This window comes from Mus musculus, chromosome 13 (assembly GCF_000001635.26).
Source record: "Mus musculus strain C57BL/6J chromosome 13, GRCm38.p6 C57BL/6J".
In the NCBI taxonomy this organism is placed as follows: domain Eukaryota; kingdom Metazoa; phylum Chordata; class Mammalia; order Rodentia; family Muridae; genus Mus; species Mus musculus.
Genome location: NC_000079.6, coordinates 75,964,814 through 75,982,907, shown reverse-complemented (window position 1 = coordinate 75,982,907; position 18,094 = coordinate 75,964,814). Strand labels below are relative to the sequence as shown.

The window sequence follows — 18,094 nt, the reverse complement described above, 5'->3', positions numbered from 1 at the left end:
CCCTGAAAAAGCCTCTGTTTATTCATTTCAAAGTTCTTCTCTCCTGATACAATATTAAATATGTACAATTAACAAAGAACCCTTATTGTATCAGCTCGTAGAAAGAATCAAAAGTAGGAACATTTGATTAGCTAGACATTGCTCTGGCTAATTCCAGAATACAATCTGTCCTGGATTGGCCCTAATGCTATTTGTGTTAATTTGGTTCCAAAAATTACATGGGAACCTGCTTGTCTGCCTGTAAGATGCTCAGGGTCCCTGCCCCTGGTTGGCTTTGATTGGTGAAATAAAGTTGCTAGTGGCCAATGGCTGGGCAGAAAGAGAGACAGTAGCAGAGATGAAATACAGATTTTAGTAAGAAATAATTCAGGAATATCAGAGGGGAGAGTGTGTTGACCATGGGGAGGTTTGGAAGTGACCCAGCCATTGAACTGCTTAGGACATCTTAAAAATAAGGCTGTGTGTGTGTGTGTGTGTGTGTGTGTGTGTGTGTGTGTGTGTGTGTGTGTGTGTGTGTCTACAAAAGGAAAATGTGGTGACTTAAAAGCAATGTAAAATTTCAGATCCTTTGCAGCTTTGATTCTGTAGAAAAATGACAAAAGAAATGACAACCTAATTTGTAAGAAATACTTGAGAAATATTCTCAAAAGACATTTTACAACAACTCTATAAAAACTATGCTTTGGGGACTGGACTACTCAGCTGTTAAATGCACTTGTTGCTCTTCCAAAGGACCTGGGTTCTATTCCCAGAACCTATATGGAGACTTACAGTTGTCTGTATAACTCCAGTTCCAGAGGAACTGATGCCCTCTTCTGGCCTTCATGGGCACTGGGCATTCATGTGACACACAGACATTACATACAGGCAAAACATCCTTAGATAACATAAAAATAATTTTTAAGCCTATGGATTTGACAAAAGTCAGAGAAGGAATGGCAAGGCAAAACATTAGCTTTCAAAGGACATTTCAGAAGGAACTAAGAAAATATTCAAATATTCTTTCAATGTTATAACGATACAGAACAAGGCTTGGAGTTTAAAAAAATTCATTGTTTAGCAAATGTAAATATTTTAAAAATAGTCTTAAATATCAAGTATTGCAAAGAAATCTTTTATAAATTCTGTTCTTGGGTGATGAATAATTGAAGTATTTGATTTTTTTCAAAAGTAAATCTTTAATTAATGAAAGATAGACTCCAACGTAATGAAATGTTTGTTGATTCTGGCAACCATTCTGTATGAGGACCTGCTCTTCCCACTATACTTTCAGGCCATATGGTCTCCACAGGCCTCTGACTCCAGCTCTGAAGAGAAAGCAGGGAATCTGTCTTAGGCCATCTGATGTAGTCCACTTCCCTGGTTTAAAGGGAAGCACTGAGATGTATGCCAGCCTCTACCAGTGAACCTGAGGAACACTGGCTCCAGGATTTGATTTTCTGCCATAATTACTTGAGCCTAGAAGGAGGAAGACCCCCTTCCCAAAGCAGTTTTACAGGTCATGTTGGATAATCTAGGAGTGCAATGAATGTAGAGTAAAGAATGAAGATATGCAAAGGAAGAGAGGTAGGCATTGCTTTAGTATCTATGCAGCTATGTCTGGGTGGTTTGTATAAGCTAACACTTTCTCTTTTTGTTTAACCCATTTTGAGCATGATTTTCTCTCCTTTCAGCCAAAGTGTTCAAACTGATACAGCCAGGGTTGAGATTCTGGCTCTGTAAGACACTGAGTCTTCCTACAGAACAAGTCCAGATGCTTTGAATAACATCCAGATTGAAGTATCCAAAGTACTGTGTCATAAAATTTTGAAAATATTCAGGCCTGAAAACATTTTAACAAAAAAAATCACAGAAGCTACATGAAGCCATGAAGGAAAAATATAATTAGAAATAAACAAATTTTAGTGGGTACACCTGAGAAAGTTTATAGCTGAATATACTCAACTGCCATACCAAAGGTTATTTTGAAAACATAACAATAAGTGAGTAAGGTGCAAAATACAACCAAATTGAAAATTCACTACAGCTTCCAGTTTCCATCTCTGTTTGTAGCAGATCCTCTACCACAGGGCTCTATACCCAAATAGCACCAGGAGGGAGCAAGACTCCCAGGATTGTGGACAGGACTGTGAGTGCAGGTTGGACCACCACTGTTGTTCAGAGGAACCCACACAGAGCCCCCAGAACAAAGGAATGGAGGGCCATCCTGAAACGGGAATCTTCTGGTCTCCATCAGTACCTAGAGCTGATCCTGTGCCACAGACCTACATATACAAATACCACCAGGAGAGGGCTGGTCTCCTACGGGTGCCTACATACCTGCAAGCACAGGTAAGTCCGCCACTTCTCTTCAAATTTCTGGCCCAAGAGTGACACTTAAAGGGCCATCAGGAAACAGAAACCCTAAGAGAACACAGATACCACCCCAGGCTACTATACCCAGCAAAACTCTCACTTAGAATAGATGGAGAAACCAACATATTCCATGACAAAACCAAATTTAGACAATATCTTTCTACAAATCCAGTCCTACAAAGTATAATTGATGGAAAGCACCAACACAAGGAGGGAAACTACATCCTAGGAAAAGCAAGAAAGTAATCTTCTTTCAACAAACCCATTAGAGGATAATCACACAAACATAAAAATAACATCAATAATAACAGGGAGCAACAATCACTATTCCTTAATATCTCTTAACATCAATGGACTCAATTTCCCAATAAAAAGGAATAGACTAACATACTGGATACGTAAACATGACCTAGCATTTTGCTGCATACAGGAAATGCACATCAGTGTCAAAGACAAACACTACCTCAGAGTAAAGATCTGGAAAACAATTTTCCAAGCAAATGGTCCCAAGAAAGGAGCTGAAGTAGCCATTCTAATATTGGATAAAATCAACTTTAACCAAAAGTCATCAAAAAAGATAAGGAAGGACACTTCATACTCATCAAGGGAAAAATCTACCAAGAAGAACTCTCAATTCTGAACATCTATGCTTCAAATGCAAGGGTACCCAGAATTCTCAACTGAGAAATACTGAATGGCTGAGAAGCACCTAAAGAAATGTTCAACATCCTTAGTCATCAGAGAAATGCAAATCAAAACAACCCTGAGATTTCACCTCACACCAGTCAGAATGGCTAAGATCAAAAATTCAGGTGACAGCAGATGCTGGCGTGGATGTGGAGAAAGAACACTCCTCCACTGCTGGTGGGACTGAAAACTGGTACAACCACTCTAGAAATCAGTTTGGCGGTACCAGAAAATTCGAAATAGCTATACCACTCCTGGGCATATACCCAGAAGATGCTCCAACTTGTAATAAGAACATATGCCCCACTATGTTCATAGCAGCCTTATTTATAATAGCCAGAAGCTGGAAAGAACCCAGATGTCCCTCAACAGAGGAATGGATACAGAAAATGTGGTACATTTAAACAATGGAGTACTGCTCAGCTATTAAAAACAATGGATTTATGAAATTCTTGGACAAGTTGATGGATCTGGAGGATATCATCCTGAGTGAGGTAACCCAATCACAAAAGAACACACATGGTATGCACTCACTGATATTGGATATTAGCCCAGAAGCTCAGAATACGCAAGATACAATTCAAAAAGCACATGAAACTCAAGAAGAAGGAAGACCAAAGTATGGATACTTCGATCCTTCTCAGAAGGGGGAACAAATATCCCATGGTAAGAGTTACAGAGACAAAGTATGGAGCAGAGACTGAAAGAATGATCATCCAGAGACTGCCCCACCTGGGGATCCATCCCATATACAACCACCAAACCCAGATACTATTGTGGATGCCAACAAGTGCTTGCTGACAGGAGCCTGATATAGCTGTCTCCTGAGAGGCTATGCCAGTACCTGACAAATACACAGGTGGATGCTCACAGTCATCCATTGGACAGAACACAGGGTCCCCAATGGAGGAGCCAGAGAAAGAACCCAAGGAGTTGAAGGGGTTTGCAGCCCCATAGGAGGAATACAATATGAACCAACCGGTACACCCAGTGCTCCCAGGGACTAAACCACCAACCAAAGAGTACACATGGAGGGACCCATGACTCCAGCTGCATATGTAGCAGAGGATGGCCTTGTCAGTCATCAATGGGAGGAGAGACCCCTGGTCTTGTGCAGACTCTATGCCCCAGGGTAAGGAAATGGCAGGGCCAGGAAGCAGGAGTGGGTGGGTTAGTGAGCAGGGGTAGGGGGATAGGACAGGGGGCTTTTGGAGGGAACAGGAAACAGAAAAACATTTGAAATGTCAACGAAGAAAATATCTAATAAAAAAAATCCAAGAAAAATGTAAAAAACAAAATTCACTATAGAATCTTTTAGGTTTGACACAAGTATTCAGTGCTTATACTTACTTTGAACTATTTGAAAGGACAGGTTTATATGACTCAAGTAAATTATAAGGTATCAAAAGTCCACATCATTTTCCCCTTCGGATTCAAACAAAAACTGTCCTATATTCTGTTCACTTATCCTACTTTATCCTTTTCAAATGAAGGAACACCAATCCACCACAGTTTTATTTTTAAATTAAAGAAATTTTAATATGCTATTTATTCTTTCACAATTCTGTCCAAAATCATGTACTTTGATTCATAAAACCCCATTTTTCTGTCTTATCCCTTTCCCTCGATCATTGACACCTTTCTCCCAACAAATTCCCTTCTACATTCATACCTTCCATGGGGAAGAGTGGCCCATTACCTTCAACTGGGGTACTCGAATGAGCATAGGTTTGGGGCAATTTACCTGTGCCTGTCCTACTCATGAAAAAGCCCTCGCCCTTCTCTAGGAGCTATTCATTGCCTATAGCCTTATGAGCCCTTCCCAATGGGTGAGGGAGTATCCGTGGGCTTAGCCCTGTGGAAGCAGGTAGCCACTGCTGCGGTGAGTGTGTGTCTTGTCCAGAAGATGGGGTTTCACAGCATTTCTTCCGGTCTTCTGTCCTGACCCCATGATGTTTCCTGAGCCTTGAAAGGGGTGATATAGATGTTTAGGAGTGAGCCTCCTACGGTCACTTATTTCCAACACTCAGGTCAGTTATGAGTCCTCGGCAAGGTTCCTCTGCGCGTGCAGATGTAGCCTGGCCTTACCTGTACGCTGTGCAGGGGTTGACTCGCCACATTCACTTCTCTCAGCAACCGGTGAGAGATGCTCCTCAGTTCTAGGAGTCTGTATGCCAGCCGCGGCTGCAGAAGCTTGGCCACTGACTTGGAGGAGCTGGATATGTGGTTTAACCCTTGAATGAGCGTCCCACGGTTGATCTTGGCTAAGGCGAGGGCCATTCTGACCTTGGATGTTTTCTGCACTGGATCTGTTTTCTGAAAAAAAAGAAAGAAAAAGAAAAAAGCAAATCTTTGAAAAGAATCTGATATATGATTCTTTGACGCATTATTAAAATCTGCATGTAAGAGAAACTGAGTATACAATTACATTGTACATCTACAGCCTCACATCCACTCAGTCCAACAACTACACATCATAAATTCACTAACACCCATAATTAAAACTATGTATAAACACATTCATTTTTCCTTACAATAAAAATATCAAGAATTGAATAAACCAAAAGATAGGACATTTTCATTTTCTTTTTGGATTTATGTTGTTGTTGTTTGTTTTTTGAAACAGGGTCTCAGTATGTCGTCCTTGTTGACATTAAATTTCCTATGTAGACCAGGTTGGCCTCAAACTCATAGAGATGTGCCCATCACTGCCTTCCTTGGGTGCTGGGATTAAAGGAATGTGCTACCACTGTGCCTGCATGGTGGTGGTGGGGGGTGCATGGTGTTTTTACATTGATGTTAGAAGCGGCTGTAAAAATAAACATGATTCTTTCTCACACTTTCTTTGCCTCCTTTCTTCCCAGTACTTGGGGTTGAACCTAGGGTCTTGTACACGATAAGCAGATATTTTACCCCTGAGTTGTGTCTTAGCTCTCTCTCTCTCTCTCTCTGTTTACTCTTACTTTGACACAAGATCTCCTAAGTTGTGCAAGTTGCATGTGAACTCATGCTGTGACCCATTCAGACCTTGGACTTTGCAATCCTCCTGCCTTAGCCTCCTGTTTACCTGGGACTATAGTCCTATGCTTCCGGGCTCCACTGTAAACAATAATTCTTATCCAAGGATTACTCAATATCCTAAATATTCAATAAATGCTACAAATGTTTTTACAAGTTTACTTTAAAGTGTTTTAGTTATAAACTAGAACATATAAAATATGTAGAAAGGATTTAAAGGAAATGAAAATGCCTTACATACAGATCTATTTTGTGGGTCTAAGAAAATCCTATATGTCAAAACTTCAGAAATTCTAGTAATTTCTAACAAACCTGTAGTAGCATTATCAAAGCTTATAACATGTTGTTTCTTCTGTGTTCTACCCAGTAGTTAACTACAAAGAAACTGCAGAGTGTGCAGTTATCTTCTACAGATCCCTCTTAGGGTTAGGTTGCATCCAGGCAACAGACAGGCAGTTTTATCATTAATCCAAGCAATTTGTTATCATCTGGCCATAACTTAGGAAATACCCGTTAAGCATTGGTTACAAAGTCTGCAATATTTTGATAAACCTAAATATATACAAATGAAATATCTGATAAATTGAATTGTTGTGTCATGTTTGTAGCGAACATCATGTGTCTGCCTAAGAGCTAACATTTTGCATATTTACCTTAAAAAGAAATATACATCATGTGATTTCAGTATTTTTCTTACTCTTCAGAATTTCTGGCCCATTCCTGAGGATGGATTTTTGCCCTGTTTTTGGTGTTCTGATGTGGTTTGTTTTGTTAACTTTTTTGAAAAGTCCCATAGACGGATGGTCTTAGTCTCCCAGGCAACAGCTAAAGAAACTAGTGCCATTTAGACAGTGGGCTGACCAAACTGCTAACCTCCCAAGCCATGTAGAGAAAAGCAACCAAAAAGCAGAGTGAGCAAACCAGCACAAAGGCACGGTCACATGACACCATTTTCTTCCTGGCTGTGGTGGAAGGCCAGCCAGGAAAGCCTCACAGCCTCTCTTGTTGAAGCTCTGATGTCTGCTGGTCCATTTCCCTTGTGCAGTGCTGTACTCACCCTTCTCTACTTTTCCTCTACAGGGACTTGGCACTAACTTTGTCTTACTTGTGATTACAGTTTATCTATGTTCTCTCTCACTGTAATTATTATTAAGAGTAGTCAGCCACATTGGCAGGACAAACAGGCATGGGACATGAAGTTTCACCTTACAAACTTTGTCTCCATTTCAAGTGATGAGTGTTTAGGGACTCTACCATGTTGGCAGTTGTGAAATGGTTATCTTCTACAGATCCCTCTTCTAATTTTTTAAGTGTCTCTACAGGATCTTTTATGTTCTTCTGATTCTTCTGAGACACAGTCTTGCTTTCTAAGAAAGTTTGGTCTCATACTCATTATATGGCCCTGACCAGATCCTCTTTCCTCTGCCCCTGTGTACTACCATCCACTATCACACCTCCACTTCTTCACTAGACCATGGCTTGCAGCCAATGGTTGTCCCCATCTGTTTCTTTTAAGCAAATTGATTTATTCCACCAGACAAATCAGTCTAACTCCCCTTCTACATTTTCTTTCTTGCTTTTTGTCTTTATATAAAGGCAAGGTTAATTATCATTGATAATTTGGTCATGTCAAAGTTCATGTAGGGCTCACACAATTAAGGTTGATCAAAACATGACATTTGTTGAAAACTATTATTTCATGCTAGCCTGCATTACAATAATGGCATATTCAGCTGCTGTGGGTTGAATATGCTTGGTCTAGGGAATGGCACTACCAGAATGTGTGGCCTTATTGGAATAGGTGTGGTCTTGTTGGAGGAAGTTTATTACTTTGGGGGTGGGCTTTGAAACTCTCCTCCTAGCCATGTGGAAGCCAGTTTTTCTCCTGCTTGCTGTCTTATAAATGACAACATTTAATTGGGGCTGGCTTACACGTTCAGAGGTTCAGTCTATTATTGTCAAGGTAGGAGCATGGCAGCAAACAGGCAAGCATGGTGCAGGAGGAGGTGAGAGTTCTACATCCTCATCTGTCTGGCTTCCAGACAGCTAGGATGAGGTTCTTAAAGCCCACATGTACAAAGCCATGCATAATCAAAAAAGGCCACACCTACTTGACAGGGTCATACCTAATAGTGCCACTCCTGGCCTGAGCAAATACAAACCATCACATTCCACCCCTTTGCCCCCATAGGCTTGTTCAAACACATGAGTCTATGGGGACCATATCTACCGTAGCATAATAAGAAAAGTACATTTAGTCCAACTTCCAAAGTCCCTATAGTCTATATCAGTATCAACATTGTTAAAAGTCCAAAGTTCAAAGTGTCTTCTGAGATTCATTCAATCACTTAGCTGTAATCCCCGAATCAAGAAAGGAAACCAGCTGGATAAACTCCAAACTCTGCATCTCCATGTCTGGTGTCAAAGCAGTTTTCAGATCTCCAACTCCTTTTTCATCTTTGTTAACTGTAACAAACTTCTCTTCCTGGGCTGGTTCCACTCCCTGTTAGCAGCTTTCCTCAGCAGATAGCCTATGACTTTGGCATCTTGAACATATTGATGTCTCCAAGGTAGCTTCAAGGTTACAGCTTCTTGTTCCAAAGTCTGGGATCCACACATGCTCTTCTGGGCTTCTCCAAAGGGCTGACCTCATTTCTCCAGCTCTGCCCTCTATAGTATTCTAAGCTCAGGTTGGTCCACACCACTATTGCTGCTGTTCTTGGTGATCAGCCCATGGTACTGGCATCTCCAGTAAACTTCCGCTGTAACTAGGCTTCACCAATAGCCTCTCTTAGGCTCTCTTTATGGTGCCAAACCTCAAATCCTTTGCATGACCCCTTTCATTCTGGCTGTAAACTACAATTGAGGCTGTACCTTTACCAGTGGCCTTCCATGGCCTCTCACAGTGCCAAGTCTCAGCTGGTCTTCATGACCCCTTCAATGCCTTCAAAACCAGTACCACCTGGGTGACTTTTTTTTTTGGCGAGTTATTTTATTTTATTTTATATTTTTATTAGGTATTTTCCTCATTTACATTTCCAATGCTATCCCAAAAGTCCCCCATACCCTCCCCCCAACTCCCCTACCCACCCACTCCCATTTTTTGGCCCTGGCATTCCCCTGTATTGGGGCATATAAAGTTTGCAAGTCCAATGGGCCTCTCATTCCAGTGATGGCCGACTAGGCCATCTTTTGATACATATGTAGCTAGAGTCAAGAGCTCAGGGGTACTAGTTAGTTCATAATGTTGTTCCACCTATAGGGTTGCAGATCCCTTTAGCTCCTTGGGTACTTTCTCTAGCTCCTCCATTGGGCCCTGTGATCCATCCAATAGCTGACTGTGAGCATCCACTTCTGTGTTTGCTAGGCCTCAGCATAGTCTCACAAGAGACAGCTATATCTGGGTCCTTTCAGCAAAATCTTGCTAGTGTATGCAATGGTGTCAGCGTTTGGAAGCTGATTATGGGATGGATCCCCGGATATTGCAGTCTCTAGATGGTCCATCCTTTCATCACAGCTCCAAACATTGTCTCTGTAACTCCGTCAATGGGTGTTTTGTTCCCAATTCTAAGAAGGGGCAAAGTGTCCACATAAGGACTTTTTGGAGTTTAATGAAAATGAAGCCACAACATACCCAAACTTATGGGACACAATGAAAGCATTTCTAAGAGGAAAATTCATAGCTCTGAGTGCCTCCAAAAAGAAACTAGAGAGAGCACACATTAGCAGCCTGACAACACACCTAAAAGCTCTAGAACAAAAGGAAGCAAATTCACCCAAGAGGAGTAGAAGGCAGGAAATAATCAAACTCAGGGGTGAAATCAACCAAGTGAAACAAGAAGAACTATTCAAAGAATCAACCAATCGAGGAGCTGGTTCTTTGAGAAAATCAACAAGATAGATAAACCCTTAGCCAGATTCACTAAAGGGCACAGGGAAAGCATCCTAATTAACAAAATCAGAAATGAAAAGGGAGACATAACAACAGATCCTGAAGAAATCCAAAACACCATCAGATCCTTCTACAAAAGGCTATAGACTCAACAAAACTGGAGAACCTGGATGAAATGGACAAGTTTCTAGACAGATACCAGGTACCAAAGTTAAATCGAGATCAGATTAATGATCTAAACAGTCCTATATCCCCTAAAGAAATAGAAGCAGTCATTAATAGTCTCCCAACCAAAAAAAAAAAAAAAAAAGATGGGTTTAGTGCAGAGTTCTATCAGACTTTCAAAGAAGATCTAATCCAAGTTCTTCACAAACTATTCCACAAAATAGAAACAGAAGGTACTCTACCCAATTCATTCTATGGGTGACTCTTACACATTACCAAGTACAGCTGTAACACGAGTTACAACCTTGGCTATCTCTATCTTCGTGCTCTCAGAAAACACTTCCCAAAAGATTTCACCTCAGTGATGCTGGTCTCTTCTTAATCACCACTAATTTCTTAACTCTAGCTAAAAAGTATTGTCCCAGTATTCCCTTTTATTTTTCACTCTAAAGCCAGAGCTACATTTTCAAAGCTACCCAGTTCTGCTTTCTGTGGCTAGAACATGATCTCCTTTATTATCTTACCAGCTTTCTGTTTTCCAATTCCCTCACTGCCTAAACTTGGCAGTCCTGGAACTTGCTCTGAAGATTGACCTTGAACTCAGAGATTTTCATATCTGTCTCATGGGATTAAAGGTATGTACCACCACACCTGAATTTAAGATTTTCTTCACCTTGGACTTGCTCTGTCCTAGGCTGGCCTGTAACTCAGAGATCTGCTTGGCTTTATCTCCTAAAATTAAAGGTGTGTACCACCATGCCTGGATCCAAATTTAGCTGGGTAGGATCTTGCTCCAAAATCCCATTCCCTTAATCTGCTATCTCCTAGAACACAAGATTAGGCTTCATTTCACTTCCTGGTACCCCTTTAATACTCGAACCATATATTTTATATTTTTTCTTTCTCAGCTTGCTATGCTTCTTTAAAATGATCTTCATTAGACTTAACCAGAGAACAAAGACTATGATGGGCTTTTCTGAGACTTCTCTCAATGCAATTAATCTGAGTCTCTTCACCTTAGTCTCAGGCAGACTCTTCATACAAGGGCATAAAGGAGCTACACTCTTCACCAAAATACCACAAAGACAGTCTCTAGGCCACATATTGAAATTCTCTACTGAAACCTCTTGGGCAAGGTCTGCACAATTCAAATCACTCTCAGTAACAAAGTCTTCCATATTCCTAATAGGATAGACATTAAGCCCAATTTAAAGCATTCTTCTGCTTTCCAAATCCAAAGTCCCAAAATCCACATTCTTCCATACAAAAGCAATGTCAGGGCTATCAAAGCAGTACCCTAGTCCATGGTACCAACTTCTGTCTTAGTTAGGATTTTACTGCTATAAACAGACACCATTACCAAAGCAAGTCTTATAAATGACAACATTTATTTGGGGCTGGCTTACACGTTCAGTCCATTATCATCAAGATGGGAACATGGCAGCATCCAAGCAGGCATGGTGAGGAGGAGCTGAGTTCTTCATCTTCATCTGAAGGCTTCTAGCAGAATACTGGCTTCCAGAGAGCTAGGATGAGTTTCTTAAAGCCCACACCCACAATGCCACACTTACTCCAAAAAGGCCACACTTACACAAACAGGGCCACGCCATCTAATAGTGCCACTCCCTGGGCTGAGCAAGTACAAACCATCACAGTGAGAATCACATCTTCATTTGGCACAATTGCCATTGAGCTCTGTGGGAAAGCAACGTGGGCACATGCCCTGTGGAGATGGCAGCTTCCATGCTCTGGCCTGACTGTCTTCCCTCCCTTTCCCTTTTCATCATCTGTTAAACTTAGTCAAGACTGTTTTGTGAAAGTTGAACTTGTTCTTGTCAAATCCAGACAAAAGCTGAGCTAGGAGATCAGGAAAGGTTAATACTGAAGTGTGTGCTTTCAAAAGGAAAGCACACCTAAAGGCTCAGGTAAGGTCTCTTTTTGTTCTACACACAGCCTGTGCTCTGTACATATCACACATATGAGTGGGTTCGTGTCACTAAGTTAGCAAAGAAAATGGTGAAAAAAGAACCGTGGATTTCAAAATGGGCAAAAGCTGTCATTTTGTTCTCCCATAAATGGCTTTAGTCTCATAAGTCAATAAATTGGGTACTAGAAACAGGACATAAAGCTGCCTTTAGGGAGTTGGCAGCTATATATCTGAATGGAAATCATTGTGACAATGATGCCATCAGAAGACAAAGATGAAAGGGGATATAAAGAAATGGAATCCCGTTCCCCTATCTGGGCTATCTTGTCTGGCCTCGGTATGAGAGTATGCTCCTAGTCGTGTGGTGACTTAATGTGCCAGGGTAGGCTGATACCCAGGGAAGACATCCTTGTCTTAGAGGAGAAGGGCTATTGGAGGAGGGATATCTGAGCAGAGCATTGGGAGGATTGGGGGCTGTGATCAGGATCTACAGTGAATCAAGAAACAAATTAATTTTAAAAATGCATTTTTTTTGGTTGAACAAAGTCTCAGTGTCTCTAGTTTTAGCAATGGAGGAAGCACATTTTGGGAAAGTAGCAGGGCACTTCTAGCATGTCTCTAGCTCAGAGGACTCCCCTTGAGGCTTTTTCAATAATTATTGCAACTACCATCCACATTTAAGTATTTACATCCTAGGTCTATAGTGGACACCTGTCCATCTCTTCTCTTACAACTTCAGAGTAGGATCAAGAAAAGTTTCCAGTGTGTCAAAATACTTCATACCACATCCAAGGGAATGCAAAGAGGGGAGGTAACCAGACTCTAAACTAAAGATCTGGAACTACTAAATTTGGTTTGCCCCCCGAGTCTTCAAGCCTTAGTTTGTCCTGGTCAGCCAGCCAACACCAGCATACTGCCCAACTACAGCTTACTTGGGAACCCACACTTCATCATAATCCTTTTCTCCCAAATGAAGAAGGGTTATTTTCTTTGTTAGTCTACATTCAGATCACCAAGCTAAGTAGCTCCAATTTACAGCTCAACTTCATGGATTAAACACAACATTTTATATCCTTTGAACCAAATTCAACTTAAATAATTTTATTATATTCTATCTCTCTGTTCTTCACATAGTCACCTATCCTACTTAATAGAATGATTATTCCTCCAGCCAGTCAAGAAATCCAGACTCTTCCTTGACTCCTGCATAGCCTGTCATCCCACAATGTCAACTTTATGATATATTGAATATACCACCAGTCTTATATTCCTAATATTCTTGGCAACAATTTATAACAGAATCTTACTAGAAACTTTGCCACTATTAAGAAAAAAATATCACTAGAGATATAACTTGTTTCTTTTGTGTGTGTTTGTGTATGTGTGTGACATATGCACATATCTGTGTTCATGTATGCATGGAGAGGCCAAAGGATGGTTTCCTGTGTCTTCTTCTATCATTCTCTACCTTATATTTTGGGGCAGGTCTGTCACTGAACCTTATTCTTTCAGCTTGGCTGACTAGCTAGTAAGATCCCAGGATCCACCCGTCTTTCCTCACAATGCTGGGTTTACAGGCACGTGAAGACATACTTGGATTTTATGTGAGTGCTGGAGATTCAAACTCTTGCTGGCACAGCAAGTGATCTGACCCATTAAACTCTCTCTCTCTAGCCCTAAGAATCATTTTCACTGTAAAACTTATATGGTATTTCCATCCTCAAAATCATCTGTCATGTTTGTGTTATTATTAAGAGAAAGATTAGCCTCTTTTGTTGCATGACATCCAAGATCTTTATATTCTGGGTCCAGGTTAAATTACCTTATTAACTTTACCATTACAACTCTGTCTTCATTACATTAAACCCACTGACAAGGGACTATGTTCTTTTTTACTGTCTCTATATCCTTTTCTTCCAGTCCCAAGTGATATAGAGGGGTAATTTAGTAAATATTCAACATTTTACCTCCAGAAATGGCTAAGACAGATCCAACACCTTTCCTAATGAAATGCACAGACTTTGTGATTGCCATGTTGTTCAGAGTGTTTTTGGTATGTTTGTTTAAACTTTGTGGTTTAGACTAAACACTTGACATTGTCACAAGTCTGGCTTTTACAGTGTTATATAAAGTGTATTTTACTTCAAAGGAGATACTTAGAATAATTAGGTTAGAAAAGATACTGCTGTTTCTTTTTTTATAAGCATCTTCAAAATTCTCTCTGCTTCCAATTTCTGTAGTTTATCTTTTTCAAATCACTTTTGGAACAGAGACTTTAAAATTACAGGGTATGTATATTTTGTGTAAATTGGTAGATATTTGTACTTTCTTTTCACATTAGCACACACACTGCTACTTTTTAGTATTAATATGTTATATGTTTGTATTCAGTTAATTACATTAGATTTTTACCAAAGTATTTCTATTTTACAATTTTGTATTAAGTAAATATTAAGTAAGCTACATTGTCAGTTTCTGATTGAAAGACCTCCAGATTTTTAATCTAATGACAAAATGATCATATTTAATTGTAATTAATATATCTCACTCACTTCCTGGTCTATCACTAGGACTTTTCCCAGGAAATAAAATTTGAAATTGGTTTTTCTGTGGACAAATTAGTATTTTTTTACTTTACTTACTTATCTCCATATTAATGATTTGTATGATACAAATAATAACGTATTTTATCTTTTTCTTAAGCTCATAAATCACATTACCTGGCTAGACTGTGATAATCTTAAGATGGTAGGGAGATCATCTTTAAACTCATCAATAAGGTCCATGATTGCCTTCTGGAGCCCCTCAACTAAGAAAAGAAGAAATTAGAAAAAAACATCCTGTGACAGTTGCAGGAATATGGAACACTGGCCCTCCTCCCAGAGAAAAGGGAACACAGAGAAACCAGTGGGATTTGTTCCCAGTTGTGCCCATGCCCATAGTCCCAGTTACAGTAGGATCAGCCATACGTCTTCCAGAGAAGTTCTTCACCACCTGTCCACAGATCCACCCAATAGGTCTGACTTCCATGATGAGCTGTAACTTGGTTCCACACGTTTAGTGAGTTGTAGGCCTGGGATAGGATGTCCTCCACTCAGACCAGCAAGGACAGAACCTGTTGGTTCACTGGTTCACTGCTGGGGTTCTTTATTACTACACAATGGAACCTCTGAGAACTTGTTACAGAACCTTCTGAAATAACTGTATTGGTGGGAGGAAGAATGTGTTTGGAGGCAAGAGTAGACGAGTGAGGAACCTGAAAAATAGATCACATTAGGAAGTTCTATATTACAGATTGAGTTTTGCCCTAAACTTTGTCCTAAAGGAGCTCTAGCCCCCTTCCCTAGGTTTCTCACTGTCAAACTGGGGATCTAGCCTCTGAAACTATCATGAAGGTCAGCTCCAACTCCTCAATATGACCCTTCCCAGATTAGGCTAATATTAGGTGAAAAGCCTGAACAGGAAAAACCACCTACTCAGGAATCGAAATTCCACCAATCCCCACTCTGAAAAAAATCTCTGCTCTAGAAAGTTCTGCCCCCTTAAGATTCCTTATATAAAGGTTGTGTCTTCTCAGTTCCCTGCTGTCTGCTCCAAGTGTAAGGGTCCAAAATTCACTGAAGAAAGATCCCAGATTCAGATAATATATAAAAACAAAGAACACTTACTCTGCAGAAACAACTAGCATCATTTCAGAATGGTGATGCAGAGAAAGATATTTACACCTCTTTAACAGAACTGCTTAATTGCTTCTAAGATAGCAACAGAGTTCTAAAATCTAGAGCACATCCCAAGAGGTTATAAAAAACACTAATCAAAGGTCATAATGAAGATATACACCAAAGGTGAAAAGTCAGAAAATGAAATATTGACTGGGTTTATTTAAATAAAACTTCAAGGACAGCTTAGTTATGGTTTTTAACTTTCCATGAACCTGTAAGCTAGTAACAAATGATGAATGTTCGGTCAGATAATTACTCCTAGTGTATGTGCATGTAGACATTCTCTGTAATAAACCTCTTAGTCAATTAATGGCCTGAATTTGTATGCAAACTTGTAGTGAACTTTTTACCATGTGATCACACACTTGGAAAGTCATACAATTGCTGAGAACAAAGGGCAGAGACAGACCTCCCTTCCCTAGAGCCTGCTGCTGTTTTACTATAAGATGCTAAACTGGAGACTTACAGCTTCTTGCTTCAGAGCAACCCAGACAGGCAGATCAGCTGTGGAAGCAAAGTACCTTACACCTACGATGGATAGCAAATGGTTTATGGCCTAGTTTCTGAGTGGAGACAAAATGGCATAAAAAGGACTTTTCACCAGGAGTAAAGACAGCCACCCCTGGATTTATCCCTCCATATCCTAGACTCTCCTAACATTTAATATTTATGAGTTTTTCTGCCTGAGGTGACTCTCATGGGAAGCCAAGGAACAATGGAGAAGGGAAGAAGTGAAGTGGTAGACTGGTGTTGAAGCTCCTCAGCTTCTCAGCTTAGGTGGGGATACCCTCCCCTGGGAGCAGCACCGCCTATGCAGAGGAGGCTTCCTCTCAGAGGCACGTAGCTCTGGTGTCTCAGGATCCCTTCCTATCTCAGATCTGTGTGAGTCCCAGGACACCTTCCCATCTGAGCAGGAGAGCCAACACATACTCAGTCACTCACACACTCACAAACTCTCTCATAACACTCATACACACACTCACATACTCACACATACACACTCATACTTGCACTCACATACTCTTACACACACACACACACACACACACACACACACACACACACACACACACACACCCCACAGTGTTGAAAGAGAGAAATCCTTGTGCCTTGGAAACTTACATTCAATTAGTAATAGAAACAAGTCATATTCTATTTCCTGAGAACCTAGAAAAATGATTCCTTTCATTAACAACTTGCTCATATTTTGAGATGAATGTTTCATTTCTGTATTCCCCAGTACCTGGAAAGGTAAACTACATATGATATAAAATATTTCTCTAATTTAAAAGTAGACTTATGACCTGGAATGATGTCTTAGCAGTTCAAAGTGCTGGCTGCTTTCCAAGGGACATCGGTTTGAATCCTAGCACCCACAGAGTGGTTCACAATGTTTGGTGCCAATATGTTGAATTAATTTTTTAAAAATTTATTTATTTATTTTATGTATATGAGTATACTGTAAATGTCTTCAAACACACCAGAAAAGGGTATTGGATCCCATTACAGATGTTTGTGAGCCACCATGTGGTTGCTGGGAATTGAACCCTGAACTTCTTTCTAGAAGAGTACTCAGTGCTCTTAACTGCCAAGCCATCTTTCCAACCCCCGTTGTATTAATATTTAATCTCAGTTAGGGGTTTCTACTAGGCCTTGATCATCCAGTTCCCAGATAAAAGACACACAACCTTTATATTTATAATCTGTCTTTAAAGCAATAGAGCTTGGCAGATACCTACTCTCTAAGCTATTAGTGACTATTTCCTTAAACAATAATCCCAAGCTATAACTTGTTATGTTCCATCTGGGCTGTTCTTAGCTCTAAGTGGCTGGCCCTCATGGTCATGTTTTCATGACTCACCTACCCCATGGTGTCTTCTCCTCTCTCTACCTTCTCCTCTTCTCCTCATGGTCCTCCTCAGACTCACAGCCAAAGAATTGAACTTCCACCTACCTCTCTTCTGCCAATGTAGGGATCTTTATTCAACCAATAGTTTAAAAATAAGGCGCAAGGACACATAGCATTATGTTGGGGACTGGTTCTAATGCTTTGATTTATACAGGAATCTGCATTTTCAAACACTGAAGGTCCTTGTCCCCAACTGGCTTTGATTGATCTATGAAGATGCCAGTGGCTAATGACTGGGCAAAGGGAGGCAGAGCAGGACCTTTAGATTTGTGAGAGCTAGGAACTGAGAAAAAGGAGAGGGAGAGTTGCCATGACTTGAGAAGAAAAGATGGGATGTAGGAACTGCATGAGAGAAAGACAACCAGCCATGTGAGGATTTGAGTAGGTGGCCATTGGCCACTTCCCCGATTGGGCCTGGA

The 18,094-nt window shown here is 40.5% G+C and overlaps 1 protein-coding gene across 8 annotated transcripts in view; it reads right to left on the bottom strand.

The window, feature by feature from the left end:
- The window catches only part of Spata9 (spermatogenesis associated 9), a 39,018-nt gene that overhangs the window by 16,080 nt on the left and 4,844 nt on the right, over positions 1-18,094 (bottom strand). For 2 of the 8 annotated variants that reach the window (XM_030247441.1, XM_006517446.3), the window contains exon 2: positions 5,131-5,358. In XM_030247441.1, the coding sequence (XP_030103301.1) occupies positions 5,131-5,322 (192 nt within the window). In that variant the 5' untranslated portion in view covers positions 5,323-5,358. Of the gene's footprint in view, positions 1-4,554; positions 5,008-5,130; positions 5,359-14,764; positions 14,854-15,013; positions 15,301-15,712; positions 15,794-18,094 lie in introns of those variants that run through there. The other 6 variants (XM_017315625.2, XM_017315624.2, XM_006517443.4 and 3 more) reach the window with 6 other exon arrangements.